At 51.1% G+C, this 16,977-nt stretch overlaps 1 protein-coding gene and 1 long non-coding RNA gene across 2 annotated transcripts; one reads left to right on the forward strand and one right to left on the reverse strand.

The window, feature by feature from the left end:
• Window positions 1–5,932: 5,932 nt before the first annotated feature.
• On the reverse strand, window positions 5,933–8,629 carry LOC143671412 (uncharacterized). The gene is made up of 3 exons (XR_013169552.1): window positions 8,571–8,629; window positions 7,423–7,573; window positions 5,933–6,059 (listed from the first exon to the last, which is right to left on the reverse strand). It is a non-coding gene; the product is annotated as an uncharacterized LOC143671412 (long non-coding RNA).
• Window positions 8,630–8,989: 360 nt separating this feature from the next.
• Window positions 8,990–16,464, forward strand: ATP6AP1 (ATPase H+ transporting accessory protein 1). Its single transcript, XM_077145781.1, has 10 exons — window positions 8,990–9,168; window positions 9,416–9,542; window positions 11,863–11,937; window positions 12,185–12,378; window positions 12,947–12,987; window positions 13,821–13,906; window positions 14,296–14,531; window positions 15,188–15,235; window positions 15,322–15,553; window positions 15,702–16,464. Exons 1-10 carry the CDS (start codon window positions 9,002–9,004, stop codon window positions 15,909–15,911), a joined length of 1,416 nt encoding a protein of 471 aa, XP_077001896.1. The 5' UTR covers window positions 8,990–9,001; the 3' UTR covers window positions 15,912–16,464.
• Window positions 16,465–16,977: the final 513 nt, after the last annotated feature.

Raw genomic sequence — 16,977 nt, forward strand, 5'->3', positions numbered from 1 at the left:
GCAAACCGGACGCTAAAGTCTATGCTTTTAAAACAAAAAGGGGGAGACGATGATCAGGAGGATGATGTTATGAAAATAAGTACTCATAAAGATCAATTAGCAAAGGCATTGTTTACTCTAAAATTTTTAAACATTTATGATAATTCATCACAGACTCCAGCAGAACAACATTTTAGCAATTTGGAAAAGAAAAATGATATATCCCAAACAGAACTGCAGCTGCAGCCAATCTATTGGAAAGATGTTAAAGATGATTTATGGAAACCAGGAATGGTAAAGGTGTGGGGTAGGGGATTTGCTCTTGTCATTGCAGATGACGGAACTTCAGTTTGGATTCCCTCGAAGAGAATAAAACCCAGACATATCGACCTGGACAAAAAATAACTAAATGGGTAATGTATACTATAGGACATACAATTTTGATTGCTGAAGGACAGGGACATATTTATACTTACTGGGATTATCTGTGAGCCCTAACATGGGCCAATCCAATTTTACCAAAATAACCTAAATACAAGTTTAGGATTCCCAGGTCCAGTAAGAAGAAAACTGGTGTCAAATTTAATTCCATTTTTAGAAAGACCTATATGCTTAACTCTATGGATACAAAGGATACTTTCCTGTTAGATGGGAAAGAAAGTTGGAATGGATGGCAGTCATGTCATATGGATCGAGCAGTTATCATAATTAATGATTCCTATGGAATTGTAAGATTCCCCTGTGGGGTTGAAGATAACTGAGACTATATGGACAGGCAAGCTAAATCAGGGTTTAATTCATGGAGGATAATTTGTGCCAAATTCATGGGATGATAAATATAGCATTAGTGAAAGAAATTGACAGAAAATTTTTCCTAGGACTGGGAACAATTTTCATAGTGAATTCTAGTAACTATAACTTCTTTTTAAATAGCAGCCATAAGCACTATATACAAATATGTATTAGAGATCCATATATACTTGTTAAAGTTCATATGCATATAAGAAATCAAACTTCTAATTGTGAAAATTATTCTCTATTCACTTGTCCCCAAGCATTTATATTGCAGGAAAATGAGACGATTATAGCAGCAAGGAGAAGAGGTATTTGGCTGCCGGTGCAGATGTCAAGATCTTTGCAATCCTCTCCAGAAACATATACTGATCCATTTGGCAAAAGAATATCTAAAAAGGACTAATAGACTAATTGGATTCATTATTGCATCTGTCATTGGAATCATTGGAAGCATCACAGTGGCTGCAGTCGCTGGAACAGCATTGCAACAAACTATACAGATGCAGCATTGTTAGAAAAACACCAATGAACTGTGGCATAGACAATCTCATTGATGAGCAAACTAATAATGGACTAAATGATATAGAAATGACATTGGTTCATATTGGAGATCAAATGTATAATTTAAATTTTTTACAAAGTTTAAAGTGTAAAAGGAATAAGAGCAGTTTTTGTATTACCCTCTTTTAACATATGGCTTGTTTGAAATAGAATGGGAAAAGGGAATAGGCATCTTTTAAGGCTTTCAGATAGTTTAAGTCCTGATATCTTAGAATTACAAAAAAGGGGTATTAGAATGTAATTAGAATAATCTACATATAGCCTATGGAAGTAATGTTACACAATCACTTACCCAAGAGCTAAAAAATCTTAGGTTTGGGGCTGTTTATACTTCGCTTCCTCCTCAGCTGTGTTTAACAACAAAGAAAAAGGTGATTCTTGCAAAAACTCGTTGGCTCCCTCCTGAATCAAAGTCAGAGAGCTTGACTGGCAGCCAATGACGGGTAAGACCCTTCAGAGCCTAAGGGCAACCTAAGACAGGTGCGGTCACCTCTGTTTATAGTCACCCTAAAAAGGTGATTCTTGTTTTCCTCGGCTTATAAAATAAAAAGGGGGAAATGTAGAAGCCAAGAGTTTAAAGCAAGACCTACAGAATTTGTTGCAAGCTGCTGGCCTCGGGATGGCAGTGGTAAACTGTGGCGATTGTTATGTAGAGCAGTCTGGAAGGAAGAGAATGTTTACCCCAAACAGTTATGTTAAGTATGAAGAACACTGTGAGATAAGAATCTTGCTCCTTCAGGAAATGCCTGCATATCTATTGACATCCTGTGGTATATAACTAAGATCTGGTTGAAAATAAAATTGTCTGAAGTCTGTCTGAAGTAAACTCAAGCTTCAGACCCCCTGAGCCCGTCTGTGTCTTTCTTTCTTTCTTCCTTTCTTTTTTTCTCATCATTCCTTAATATCCTTTGAGCTCTGTTTCTACAGAAAGCAACAGGGACAGCTGAAGTATCTATCAGCAGATGGAATGGATAAACAAGTAGTGGTCTAGCCATGCAACGGAAAATGATTTAGCCATAAAAGAAGTATTGATGCATGCGACAACATGACAATCTTGATGTATGGTTTGTTAAAACTGCTGGAATGCAATATACAAAAAATGCATTGGCTTTTATAAAGGGAATTTATTACAAGTTTATAGTTCTAAGGCCATAGAAATGTCCAAACTTAGGCACCCAGGGAAAGATACCTTAACTCCAAAGAAAGGCAGATGTCTGTCAGATGGGAAGGCACGTGGCTGGCATCTGCTGGTCCTTGTTCCTGGTTCTATTGCTTCCAGCTTCTGATGCCAGTGGTTTCCTCTCTAAGCGTCTGTGGGCCTTCACTTAGCTCCTCTGGGACACAACTCTGGGTTCTGGCTTGCGTAGCATCTCGTGGGAAGGCACATGGTGACGTCTGCTGGGCTCTGCCCCTGTCTAGGCATCTGCTTTCTCTGCTGCCACTCCAAATATCTCCAGACACCCGAGTCTCTGTCAGCTCTGAATCTACTGTTCTCCAAGCATCTGCATCTGAGGTTTCTCCAGAATGTTTTCCCCTTCAAATGACTCTAGTAAACTACTCAAGACCCACCTAGAATGGGTGGAGGTGCATCTTTAATCAGAATGCCACACCCACAACTGTGTGTGTCACCTCTCCATGGAAACAATCCCATCAAAGTTTCCCACCCTAAACAGTAGGCCTGGCCCCACAAGATTGGATCAGCATTAAAAACATGGCTTTTCTGGGGTACAGAATAGTTTCAAACCAGCCCACTTGTAAACATTATGCTGGGTGAAGGAAGCCAGACAAAAGGCCAACATATTGTCTGGTTCCATTTTTTGGAACTACCCAGAGAATTAAATCCATAGAACCAGATAGAGGTGATGGCTGTACAATCCTGTAAATTTTCTAAACACCATTGACTTGTTCACTTAAAAATGGTTCATTTTAGGTTACGTGTATCTCATTTCAATTAAAAAGAAAGGATTCAATTTATAGGAAATATCCAGTACAGGCATACCTTGTCTCACGGCACATCACTTTATTGTGCTTTGCAGAATTGCCTTTTTATTTTTTTTTTACAAACTTGCAGGTTTGTGGCAACCCCGTGTCGAGCGAGTCCATGGGTGCCATTTTTCCGACAGCCTGTGCTCACTTGGTGTCTCTGTGTCACTGTTCAATTAAGGTATACACATTGTATGTTTTTAAAAGGTACAGTTGTTGCACGGGGAGAAATTCAACTTCCCCAAGTTGAATTCTTGATATTCTCACAAGCAGTGTGGACAACCAAAGCTATAGGCTAAGCCCCCAGTCTTGTAGTTTGTTCATATGAAACTTAACCCCACAAAGGATAGGTCAAGTCTACTTAAAATATAGGCCTAAGAGTCATCCCCAAGAGAGCCTCTTTTGTTGCTCTGATGTGGCCTCTCTCTCCAGCCAACACAACAAGCAAACTCACTACCCTCCCCCTGTCTACGTGGGACATGATTCCCAGGGGTGTGGACCTCCCTGGCAAGGTGGGACAGAAATCCTAGAATGAGCTGAGACTCAGCATCAAGGGATTGAGAAAAACCCTAGAATGAGCTGAGACTCAGCATCAAGGGATTGAGGAAAACCCTAGAATGAGCTGAGACTCAGCATCAAGGGATTGAGAAAACCTTCTTGACCAAAAGGGGGATGAGAGAAATGAGACAAAATAACATGTCAATGGCTGAGAGATTCCAAACAGCATCAAAGGACTGAGAAAAACCCTAGAATGAGCTGAGAATTAACATCAAGAGACTGAGAGAACTTTCTCGACCAAAAGGGGGAAGAATAAAATGAGGCAAAGTGTCAATGGCTGAGAGATTCCAAACAGAGTCAAGAGGTTATCCTGTAGGTTATTCTTACGCATTAAGTAGATATCACCTTGTTAGTTAAGGTGTAACAGAGAGGCTGGAGGGAACTACCTGAAAATGTAGAGCTGTGTTCCAGTAGCCATGTTTCTTGAAGAGGATTGTATAATGATATGGCTTTCACAATGTGACTGTGTGATTGTGAAAACCTTGTTTCTGATGCTCCTTTTATCTACCTTGTCAACAGATGAGTAGAACATACGGAATAAAAATAAATAATAGGGGGAACAAATGTTAAAATAAATTTAGTTTGAAATGCTAGTGAACAATGAAGGCGAGGGGTAAGGGATATGGTATGTATAATCTTTTTTTTCTGTTTTCATTTTATTTCTTTTTCTGAATTGATGCAAATGTTCTAAGAAATGATGAATATGCAACTAAGTGATGATATTGTGAATTACTGATTATATATGTAGAATGGAATGATCACAAATTAATGTTTTAGTTCATTTGTTAATTTTTTAAATTAATAAATAAATTAATTTAAAAAGATACAGTTGTTGCATACTTAATAGACTACAGTATAGTATCAACATAACTTTTATATGCACTGGGAAACCAAAAAATTCATGTGTCTCGCTTAATTGTGATATGCGCTTCATCGCGGTGGTTTGGAATCGAACCTGCAGTATCTCTGAGGCCTGCCCGTGGGGGTAAACTCAGACATGCAGAAAGCAGAACGGTGGTTGCCAGGGGCTGGGGGCGGGGACACTGGGGAGCAACTGTTCCTGGGTGCGGGGTTTCCTTTTGGGGTGATGAACACAATTTGGAGGTTGATATCGGTCGTAGTTGCGCCACACTGTGAATGTACTAAATGTCACTTCTGAATGCTTAATTTTATGTCGTGCGGATTTCACCTAGATTAAAAAAATAATAACCAAAAAAGTCAATAAAACCAAAGATGTACTGTCCCCCACTTCCATCCGCAGGTTCCTCATTGCCTGACGTCCTTGTACTGCTGGAACCCAGAACAGTGCCTTCCCATGAGACAGCCTTTCTTTGGCGTTAAGGGATCTTTATCTGGATGCCTTAGTTTGGACATTTCTATGGCCTCAGAACTGTGAACTTGTAATGTAATAAATTCCCTTTCTGAAAGCCGTTCCATTTCTGGTGTATAGCATTCCCAGCAGCTTTAATTAACACACCAGTACATCAAGATTGCCATGTTGTTGCATGCTTCAGTACTTCATTCCTTTTATGGCTGAATAATATTCCATTGCATGGCTAGATCACTATTTGTGACCACCCCCTCCCCCAGCCTTCCAGGAGTACACCCCGCCCACCCACCTCTCTCTCCCCTTGGCAAGGAAACACCCTTGAAAAGGGAATAAACGATTCATGTTTGCATTTGTATTTGGACATATCCCAAAGCATAAAAACAGCAACAACAGCCCAAATTCCACCATGCTGTAGTATATAAAAGAGTGAAAGTGTTTCCAAGATGCCTTCCAATCCCACCTTTCAGAGTTAAGCACTGTCAACAGCCTGTCATGGATGCTTCTAGACTCTTCCATATATACGCAAATGCATTTTCACACAAACACATAGATTTTTGTTTTCTTCTTTTTACAAACCTGGGATCCTGCAATATACGATTCTGTGCAAGCTAACTGTTTATAATTTGACTTCCCATGGAAATCTTCATATTAAGGCCAATAAATATAGAGCTGCCTCATTCTTTGCACAGTATCTGTGATGGTTAAGCTTGTATGTTCACTTGGCTGGGTTGGTTGTTTGTTCAAGTGCCGGCCTCCGTGCTGCTGGGAAGGGATTTTGTAGATGGGTTTAGCATCTACAATTGGTGAACTTTAAGTCAAGGAGATGAGCCTCAGCATCCAAATCAGCTGGGGACTGTCAAGGCAAAGAATGGAAGTTTCCAGGAGGAAGAAGGAAATCTGCCCTGGGATTACACCCTCAACTCCTCCCAAAGTTTTCAGCCTATGGAATTTGGACTCAAGGCTTCAACACCACTTCTATGAGAATTTCCCCAGCCATCAGCCTGCCCTACAGAACTTGGACTTGCCAGTCCCCACAATTGTGTGAGCCAGTTCCTCATACTAAATCTCTTTTGTTTATTATATATTATTTTAAATTATATCATTTATCTCTATATCTTTATATCCTGTTGGTTTCGTTTCTCTGGAGAACCCTGACTGATAGAGTTTCCCACTGTCTTGATGGAACCACACCTTATCTAGTCATAGCTGATCATTCCATGAGCATCAGACATTCAGGTTGCTTCCAAGCAGTGAAGAAAATGTCAAGAAGGCAGCTGCATGCACGAATCTGCCCTTTGGAGTGGCAATGAGTGATGGGCTGGAGGGCAAGTTTCACCCCCCTCTCCTTGTCCCCCTTGCTCTAAGTTTGGGGCTTCCTTGTCCAGACCTGAAAGTGGACAGCTGGATGCCTTTGGGGAGGCGGGAGAAGATGTGGCCAGTTTGGTGAAAACCTTGAATTTAGGCCAGACAGAAGAGTTCAGACTTTGACATTTAGGTAACCCATCTCTGCAATCTTTTTCTCCCTCTCCCTCAGCCCCTCTGTTCCCCTGGCCCACACCCTTGTCCTCTCTTGCTCTGATGATAACAGCCACCCATGGGTTATCTGTCTGCTGCCACTCTGATCGCCCAAAGTCCACTCTGCATCCCACAGCCAGAGTAACCCTTTAAAATATAAGTCCTATCACGTCCCCAGCTTCTTCTCCAGTGCAAACTTTTCACCTCCGCTCAGGCCTGCTGAAATTACTTCTAGGGGTCCCAAAAGCGCCCTAACTTTAATGGGTTCCCATCTGACCTCATCTCTGGTTTCCAAGTCAGAGCAGCCTAAGGGCCACCATGGGCCATCTGTCTTCCTCACCAGGTCCTGTTAAAACTGTTTCCTTTCTCCAGTTTCACTGCCACCGTCCTTGTCTGAGACACCCCTGTGACAACCACCACTACAGTCTAACCCTGTTTTTTCTGACAAATGGAGGCGATGGATGGCTATCACTACGTGGAGCTGAGCTGAGACAACTCACCTGGCCCGGAAGGCGTGGTGGCTCCCACACCTAGCCCCTGCCTCCCTGTAGAGGGCATCCTGGGCTACAAGGGCTGAAAAAGGCTGCCCCCACTTCCCTGCATGCCTGGGGCTGGGGCTCTGGATGCAGACTCAATCCTGCCAATGAGCTGCACAGCCCTAGAGGTGCTGGCTACCTTCAGCTGCCTTCTGCTCAACTCACCTGTGTCCTCGGGTCCCTGAGGCAAGAGTGGAGGCAGCAGGAGCTGGAACCAAACACGAGTGCTCAGTGTTTTGCAACTACAAACAGTGCCACAATGCACATCATTGCACGGTCATTTTATGCTTAGGTGAATATTTCTGTGGGATGGATCCTAAAGAGCAAAATTGCACGGTTCAACATCATAAACAGTTTCTGTTCTGTTAGATGTATTGCCAATTCACTCTCCAAAGAGATTGAGTCAATGGATCCACCTCTCCCCACTGGGGAGAAGAGACCCTATTTCCTCATAGACTTGCTAATACCGAGCATTGCCAATCTTTCTCTCCCTACATTTTTATTATGAAAAATTCCAAAAATATAGCAAGGTTGGAAAAGCTTGACAATGAATACCCACATACCCACCCCTAGATTCTGCCTCTGACACTTTACTCTCTGCTTCTGTACCCATGCCTCTCTCCACATTATCTCTGGTGCATTTCTTTTTTTGTTGTTGTTAATTTTCTTTTTATTTAAGAAAAAAAACAATACACTTAGAACCACCAGCAATGGATATCTTAGTTAGCTTAACCATAGGCATATTTAAATAAAGTATCCATATAATCATTGTACAGCCTATGTTTGCGCAGTAAGTTTCATAAATCTCTGGTGCATTTCGAAGTAAGCTGCAGACATCGTCACTTGCTCCTAATTAAGTTAGCATGCATCCTTAACAAGGGTTCACTTTTTGATTCCTGTTCTTCTTTTTTTTTTCTAATTTGCTTTGAACTTTCAGCAAGCTGAGAAGCCAAAAATGGCACAGAGAAGGATGAGATGCAAGTCTCCCCAGCTGTTTGAGGAAGTGTCTCCCACCTTCTGACTACCAGCTGTCACTCGTCCCCGGAGAGAGGACAATCCTTCGCCCTGTCCCCACTTCCTCACACCGGAATCGCTCTTGCCAAAGTCGCCGGCTGCTGCTCAGTGCAAGAGTTCTCCGTTCTCGTCTGACCCCGGCTCCAGCAGCACTAGCCGCTGATACTGTCAAGCGCGGGGCCCTCCTGGAAGGCACGCGTCTCTCTGGCTGTCCGCCTTCCCCGGGGAAGTTCCTGCACAGCTGTCTTCTCGGGACCCTCCACCTTCCTCCGCTCTAAGTGAGCGTCTTACCCCCTCACCTGCACCGTCTCAGGTAGGGCCCATCCGCAGCAAACCGAAGCCACTCCAGCCATATGAGGCAGAAAGGGGAGGAACGCAGGGCCCCGCCCCGCCCCGCCTGGCCCCGCCCCATCCCGGCTGGCCCCGCCTCGTCCCGGCTGGCCCCGCCCCGGCTGGGACCGGGCCCTGGCGGAAGCGGGCGGCCTCGCGGTGGGAGCCGGCGGCTCTGCCCCGCCCCCTTTCCCACTCGGTGCGTGCGCGCCCGAAGACACGTACAGCCAATCAGCGAAGAGGGGCGGTCTCGAGTGGCATGCACTGCACCCAATCATCAGCAGTGGTGGGGAGCCGGCCCGCGACCTGGCCAATGGCGGGGCGGGGCGGGGCCCAAGCGGGAGCGGTGGTCACCTGACCGGCGGCAGCGGCGGCGGCGGCAGGGCTAGAGGCTGAGGCGATGATGGCGGTGGCGGCGGCGGCGGCGGCGGCGGCGGCTCGGGGGCGGGCGGGGACGCGACGGGCCCCGGCGCTCTGGCGGATGCCGTGGCTGCCGCTGGTGCTGGCGGCGACAGTGGCGGCGGCGGCGGAGCAGCAGGTGCCGCTGGTGCTGTGGTCGAGTGACCGGTGAGCGGGGCGGGCGGGGCCGGGCCGGGGCCGGGGCCGGGCTCGGGCTCGGCGCGGGGACACCAGGCCCGGAGAGGGACTGTCCCTTGCCCGGGGCGGGGCCCGCAGCGCGTCGACCGGGGTCCGCGCACCTGCTCTGCTTGTCGAGCTGCGGGCCCCGTGCTTCAAGTCGGAGCCGGGCGCGGATGGGCTGGGGCTCTCCAGCCAGGCGCCCCGGCTTGACAACCCCTCTTGTCCTCTGTGCCAGGGGCCTGTGGGTTCCTGCAGCCGACGCTCACGAGGGCCACATCACCAGCGACATGCAGCTCTCTACCTATTTAGACCCCGCCCTGGAGCTGGGGCCCCGGAACGTGCTGCTGTTTCTGCAGGACAAGGTGCGCCTGCCTCCAGCCTCGGGTCATCAGGAGGCAGGCAGGCCCCCTCCTCCCATGACACCTCCCCCCATTCTGCGAGCTTCAGTGACCTTGTCCCAACCCTAGGGAGGCGTGGCCCATCTCTTTGGATGGCCTGTAGGAGAAGCCTCAGGGGGAACAGTGAGAGCCACGGGTGAAAATGGCACTCACTTAATGGGGGGAAGAAAGAGGTTGCAAGCTCCTCCTTTTTTAGGTTTTTCTACCCCACCCAAACCTCCTAAGTGCCAAGCACGGTAGAGGCGTTACTTGACCTGCTTTGGTGGGGGTTATTGGCCCCGTAGCACAGATGAGAAAACTGATATCCAAGGAGAGTAAGTGACCTGCCCAAGGTCACACAACTAATGGGTGGCCGATTTGTCACTCATAACGGTGATAATAATAATGGGGATAATCGAAAAACGGTCACCTGTTGGGTGCCTTGGATGCACTGGTCCAAGTGGACATCTTTACCTTTACTTTCCTGCCTGTGGAACTAAGGTTTCTAGCGGCACATGATTTGCCAAAGATCTATGGTTTGTAGACACGAGATTTGGTTCCTGTCTGAGTCTGTCAGACCTGACCAGTTCTGGCCCATAAGCAGTCTGCTCTTACCCCACCCCACCCCATCCCACCCCACCCAGGCCTTCTGCCCCCAAAGAAGGCATGTGGAGCATGAGAGGATTCTAGGACAGCATAGAGCTAGAGTTGGGGAGACTGTGGACTCTTAGCCCCATTCCTTCCCTGTGGGGGTCTCTGGGTAGGTCCTTCCCCTTGAGGCCCCACGTAGATACTCTCTCTGGGTGGGTGGTGGGTGGCGGTGACAGTCAGGCTGGCCTGTAGCCCTCCCAGGAGGTGGTAAATACTGCATTCAAACTTGAACTCAGCCTTAGGAAATAATCCAAAGGGAAGATGGAAAAATCCAAATTGAAATTGTCTTGGCGAATGCCAGTTTCTGCATCTGTTAGAAAAACAAAACAAAGCAAAAAAAACAAAACAAAAAAACACCCTAAAAGGACCATGAGGAGTAATTCTCATTATCTGCAGAAAACACTGAGCTGGGGTACTCGGTTTTATGGCACACATTCATTCACTCCTTTACCAGGTTAGCCCAGCACTCTTTAAAGGGAATGGGGGTGGTCCGGAGGTGATCTCGGAGTAAAGACCTAAAGGAAGTGGGGAAGGGAGTCACGTGGCTGAGGGAGAAGGGCATTCCAGGCCATGGGAACAGCAGGTGCAAAGATGCTCTCAGGGAGCTCAAGGAAGAGCTGGTGAGGCTGGAGTACAGTGAGTGCGAGGAAGTACCAGGAGAAGAGGTACAGCCTTGGAGGCCAGGGAGGAAAGAAGGCTGGTTGCCCTTCTAAGTGTGACTGAAAGCCTTTCTCTTGATTACCGAAGGCACCTGGTACACCCCGGTTGTTCTCTTTCCCCCGCACATCCTGGTGCCCCCTGGCCTTCAGAATGTGAGTCAGGATGGCCAAACAGGATCAACATTTCTGTCTAGAAGGGAGGGAGGTGGGCAAGTTTGTATACTAAACAGAGGAAGGTTAGGGAAGTTGATCAAAGTTGCCTTGCCTTGAGTCCTGGCTGAGGAAAGCCAGAGGGAACTGGGGGTAGGGGAGTAGGGGGTGGGAAGGGAGGGAAGGGGAGGGAGTTGAAGGACATCTAGGTCGTGGAGGAGGAGGAATGGGGTTGGGGGCACTGTGGCCTGGGGAAGTTCCAGAGATTGTACCGCATCCTCTGGTACATCCTGAGACCTCCACTTCTCCCTCCCCTTCTACTCAAACCTGGCGGGGAGGGGAAGGCACTCCTGCAGAGGCCCCGTCCAGTCTGGACGAAGGTGCCCCACCTGCTGCAGCCGCATGCAGGCTCTCCTTCCGGAATCAGGCGCAGGAGACGTTCAGCGTTCTTGGCTGCCCCTCCCGGCCCTCTCCCCAACTTCCCTCCACCCGCCCCCCACCTCCCCAGTTCCTCTTATCCAGAGGCGAGGCGGCTGACTCTTACTCCTGAGATGACCACGAGTCAGCTGCCACAGGTTTCCTCCCATGCCTGCCTTGCCTGTCTTCTCACCCTGGGGGAGAGGGCTGGAGGGAAGAAAGAGAGCTTTCCACCCTACCCGCATGCCCCACCAAACCCACCCTTGCTCCTGTGCCTTGGCTTGGCTTGACCAGGGCAAACCTACCTCTAAATAAGATTCTGCTGGGCCTGAGAATTCATGGTAAAGGTGTGTGCCCCCACCTCGGTCCCTTACTCTTGCCCAACCTCATGAGGCCGTTCCCCCCCCCCCCCCCCCGCTTCCTTATAGCTGAGTATTGAGGATTTCACAGCATATGGCGGCGTCTTTGGAAACAAGCAGGACAGTGCCTTTTCTAACCTGGAGGTAAGAGTCCTTTTCCAGCTGCGTGGTGGCCCCTCCCCCAACATAAGAACTATACCTTTAGGAGACATTGGCTTGCAGGTAGCAAGGTCTGGGGACCAAGTATCGGGGTGAGGGTAGCGGGGCCTTCTTTGTGTCCTGGGCTAAGACTCCCATGCAAGTGTGGCTTGCCAGCGGGGAGCTGCTGGAGAGACTTCAGGGGGTAAACTTTCCCTCAACAAACAGCCTTCTCGTCTCTGCCCTCCCCCAGAATGCCCTGGACCTGGCTCCCTCCTCGCTGGTGCTTCCTGCAGTCGACTGGTATGCGGTCAGCACCCTGACCACTTACCTGCAGGAGAAACTGGGGGCCAGCCCCCTGCATGTGGACCTGGCCACTCTGCGGGAACTAAAACTCAATGCCAGCCTCCCCGCCCTGCTGCTCATCCGGCTGCCCTACACGACCAGGTAGTGTCCTGCCCTGCTGCCTTTTGGGTCAGACGGCCACCAGGCCTGGCAGGTCCTCAGGCGTGCTCAGACGGCGGGAAGGGCGGCCTGCTGGGCCACGGTTCAGGAGTCAGATCCCAGTACCATGCTGGGCTTGCCAGGGATCCAGATATGAGCTGGGTGTGGGTCCTGCTGGGGACAGCCTGTCACAGCTGGGAGCTGCTAACAGCAGGTGGCAGGGTCTTGAGCTGGACTCTGCAGCCTGGGGAGAAGGTGGGTCGGGATTGTGATCAGGTTCCTGCATTGGTCCCAGAGAGCCACCTAGTTGGAGTTTGCCGGCTCCATGATAGGGATAGTGGGAAAGGACAGTAAGCCTTGAGTATGGGCTGTGGAGAGGTGGAGAGGCAGGAGTTGTGGGAGAAGGGCCAGCCCCACGTTGGGGAGGGTGCAGGAAGGCCAGCTGTTTGGGACCCAGGGCCAGGGCTGCCCCAAGGAGGGGCTCTAACTCTCTTGTCTTTTCCCAAGAAGGGGCTCTAACTCTTTTGTCTCTTCCTAAGAGGGGGCGCTAACTGTCTTGTCTGTTTGATAGCTCTGGACTGATGGCTCCAAAGGAAGTCCTCACAGGCAATGGTGAGTGGCACTGGGGACAGGTGCCCCTTCTGTGACACCCCTCGCTGGCTTTATCCAGCCTTGGACCCAACTGGTGCCAGGACTGCCAAGAGCAGGCTGGCAGAGACGGTGCAGCAGTGCCTCAGCTTCTTGTGCTCAGTGGGGCCCCAGCCCACTAGTAGCAGCTTTCAGGACACTGCATGTGGTGCCCAGGCCTCAATGCTCACTAGCCGGGGCTCTGCCTGGCAGTTGGGTCATGAGGCCAAGGAGCCTCTGTGTGCTGTCTTTGAGTGTCTTTGAAGAGAGCTGTTTGGGCAGAGCCAATGCAGTTTTTTGTTTTTTTTTAATGCTGGGGTTTTATATTTAATAGACCAATAATGTTTCGAAAAGCAATTTTGAATACATGTAGATTCTTATTCCACTGAGTGGCCCAGGACTACTCTAGTTCCAGGGGAGGCTGGAGAGAACCTGGGAAATAGCTGCCATTGGCAGGGATCATGGGTGGCTCGTGAAAATGCCAGGTGAGAGGGGTGATAGGGAACAGGCTCCCTAAAGGGATTTCAGTCCCCCACCACAGGTGACAGACCAATTGCAGGGAAGGGGGCACTTCACAGTGGAGACATCTGGTGGGCCCCACTGCCATCCAGTGACCCAACTGAGCCTCATCAGTAGGGGGACCACCTGACAGCACATGTTCCTTGGTGTGAGGTGGCCGAGTGATGTATCAACACCTCTGCAGCCTGGAACTTTCCAGTGGGGCTGGAGATGTTTCACAGCCTGGTTGGGGGGGGAAGTAGTTCTCTGAACGGGGCAGCTGTGTGACCTGCTTCTCTGCTCTCCCCACCTCCCCCCAGACGAGGTCATAGGGCAGGTACTGAGCATGCTCCAGTCGGAAGACGTCCCGTACACAGCAGCCCTCACGGCCATCCGCCCTTCCCGGGTACGTGCCCTCTTCCTGTGAGGAGAACCCGGGCTCCCGGAGAGTCCAGTGTCAAGGGAACTTTGGGTAAAGGCTATGTGTGGAGCATCTTTGTGGGGGGGGGCGTTGAAGAGTAAGGTTCTAGTCCTTCCTCCTCTAGCCAGTGGTCTTTAATCTTGCCCTCTGAACCTTACGAGTTAGCACACTATGAAAATAAGCAGAGTGCTTCCTACATTTAGGGGATTATGGATATGAGCAAGGCTCGAGGGGTGGCTGGAGGAGAGCCCTTTGCCTCCATCCAGTGGGGCTTTGAGGCAGTGGAGAGCATTGCCCTGTAGGGAGAGGGTGGGCAGGAGAGTCGGAGCTTGGTTCCAGGCTGTTGAGAAGTGGCCTGTTGGGTGTTTCCACAGGTGGCCCGGGATGTGGAAGTGGTCTCTGGGGGGCTCGGTCGCCAGCTGCTACAAAGGCAGATGCTGCCAGAAGTGCCCCATCACCCCGTGAGTTACAATGACACAGCTCCCCGGATCCTATTCTGGGCCCAGAACTTCTCTGTGTCATACAGGGACCACTCAGAGGACCTGACCTCCCTCACCTTTGGCCAGGATCTCAACCTGACCGGCTCCTTCTGGAATGATACTTATGCTGGGTAAGGGGACTCTGGCTGGGGAGGAACCGTGGCACCCGAGGCGATAGGCCTGCCCAAGGCGGGGCTGTGTGCCGGAGGCAAGCGTGGCTGTGGTTGCTGTGGGGTGTGGTAGCTGTGGGGATGTGGGGAGCTGGGGGGTGCTCCAAGTTCTACCACCTCAGGGCTTTCTGTTCCCCAGTTTGGACCTTTGTTTATACTTTTCCTGTCACCTGGGACCTATGCCTTCCCCTTGAGCAGAGCCTTTTGGAGTGAACACGGGCAGGTACCAGGCCCTGTTCTGGGTCTCACGCATACTTCCTGTGTGGCTAGAGAGACTGCCACCCTTTGTTTGATTCTACCCCACCTGCCAAGTCCAGCCCAGACACATCAGCAGCCCCAAGGTGGAGCCGAAAGGAGGAGGAGGGGATCACTGTATTCCAGGCCACCTGAGGAAAGAACTCAAAACTGGAGTTGGGAGACCTGGGTTATGGCCCCAGCTCTATTCTTGACTTGGAGTGTGATGGGGGGAAAGTCTCTCTCACTCTCTGGGCCTCAGTTTTCCCATCTGTATGGTGGGCAGCATGACCTCTTGGGCTGACTCTGATGCCCTGGGGGCAGCTTAGGTGGGAGGAGGCCCTATCTGTGCCTGACCCCATACCTTCGACTGTGATTCTCAGGCTCGCACTGACCTATGAGCAGCTCTTTGGTACCATGGTGACCTTCAAGTAAGTCCTGTGGGGGTGCCAGAGGTGTGGGCAGGCTGGGATGGCCCGGCTCCCAGCACGCCTGACTACCCTGGGCCCTCCCCCAGGTTCATTCTGGCTAACCGCTTCTACCCGGTGTCGGCCCGGTACTGGTTTACCCTGGAGCGCCTGGAAATCCACAGCAATGGCTCCATCATCTACTTCAATGCCTCCCAGGTCACCGGGCCCAGCAACTACTCTTTCCACTGCCAGTACGTCAGCAGCCTCCCCGAGAACGGCAATCTCCTTGTGCCCCGTACTCAGCCCTCACTCTGGGACCTGACTTTCCAGGACTTCCAGGTATGAATAGGGGCAGGGCCGAGCTGGATTGGGGGTATCGGGGCCACGGCAAGGGGTGTGGTGGCAGAGGCCTTGTCCAGGGTGGGATGGGGGAAGAGGCTGGGAGGTCCCAGCACAGTTTCTGACTTGCGTCCTGCTCCTGCCCCAGATCCAGGCCTTCAACGTGACGGGTGAGCGGTTCTCCTATGCCAGCGACTGTGCAGGCTTCTTCTCGCCGGGCATCTGGATGGGCCTCCTCACCTCCCTGGCCATGCTCTTCATCTTTACTTACGGCCTGCACATGCTCCTCAGCCTCAAGACCATGGACCGCTTTGATGACCACAAGGGCCCCTCCATCTCCCTCACCCAGATCGTGTGACCCCTGCATGGAGCCCCAGCTGCCCACAACCTGTCTTGCCCCCTCTACTCTGCAGCCCCTGAGGGGCTTCCCAGGGGAGGCCCCCTCCCTGCTCCAACCCCCAAGGTGTTCATATTCTGGATCTTAGACAAATCTCCTGGGTTCCCTCAGTGTGAGGGGAGGGAAGTTCTAGGGACCCGTTCCTTCCCCCTCTTTTCTCCTTATTTATTCCCGTCTGGCCAACACCACCTTTTGCTGTTTATAGTGCTTTTGTGTCGCAGACAACGCTCCCAGGCTGAATGGGGCTCCCTGAATGTGGGGGCCTCAGCCGTGCTCTTTTATTGTTTGTCTTGCTTGGCCGTCCTGCTAGGATACATTGTTTGGTGATGTCGTGTTAAAAATAAGTAGTACACCGGGGTTTCTGTCTGTGGTTTCGGAAGGCAGGAGCCTCCATGGCGGGTGGTTTGGGTGCGATCACTGGACATCTGGCATTTCCCCAGCAGGAGTGCCTGGCGCAGAAGCCCTGGGTACTCAGTTGTGTTTCCTTCATTAAAATAAAAATGGGTCGCCTTGCTTTGGGCCTCCGCTTCCTCATTTCCCCGCTGAGCAGAAGGGATGCGCTTGGCCGCGGACCGTGCGGGCTGTGGGAGAAGGGGCCCGGATGTGGGCAAGCCGCGCGGCGCGGGGGCGGGACGGGGGCCGAGAGGAGCAGGCCGACAGGTGGACAGGCCTCGCGGGGGTGGGGACCCTAGCCGGTTAGGGTACGAGGGGGAGGAAGGCCGCCTGGACCCTGACCACGTCACCCACCCCCCCCAACCCCGAGGAAAACACAACTCGTGCCCCCCACCCATCCTCCCCGCCCCGGCGGGGGCCACCGCAGCAGCGCGCACCCGCGAACGCCGGCCCGAACGGCGCGGGGGCGCGCGCGAGCCTCCCGGGGGGCGGGGCGGGGCGGGGCGGGGCGCGCGGCTCCTGCGCACGGATCCCGATCGGAGCCGCAGCACCGGCCGCCCCGCCCGCGCGTCCCTGCCCCGCCCTCCACGGGGGCCTTCCGCTCCGCGGACGCGCCCGGGGAGCTGCGCTAGGG

The sequence above is a fragment of the Tamandua tetradactyla genome, chromosome X (genome assembly GCF_023851605.1).
Source record: "Tamandua tetradactyla isolate mTamTet1 chromosome X, mTamTet1.pri, whole genome shotgun sequence".
In the NCBI taxonomy this organism is placed as follows: domain Eukaryota; kingdom Metazoa; phylum Chordata; class Mammalia; order Pilosa; family Myrmecophagidae; genus Tamandua; species Tamandua tetradactyla.

Bases quoted from the DNA above. Each gene is read 5' to 3' on its own strand.
- ATP6AP1 (XM_077145781.1), top strand. From the start codon at position 9,002: ATGATGGCGGTGGCGGCGGCGGCGGCGGCGGCGGCGGCTCGGGGGCGG. The intron at 13,907-14,295 runs GTACGTGCCCTC...GTGTTTCCACAG, and splicing joins CGGCCATCCGCCCTTCCCGG to GTGGCCCGGGATGTGGAAGT. The intron at 15,236-15,321 runs GTAAGTCCTGTG...GCCCTCCCCCAG, and splicing joins GGTACCATGGTGACCTTCAA to GTTCATTCTGGCTAACCGCT.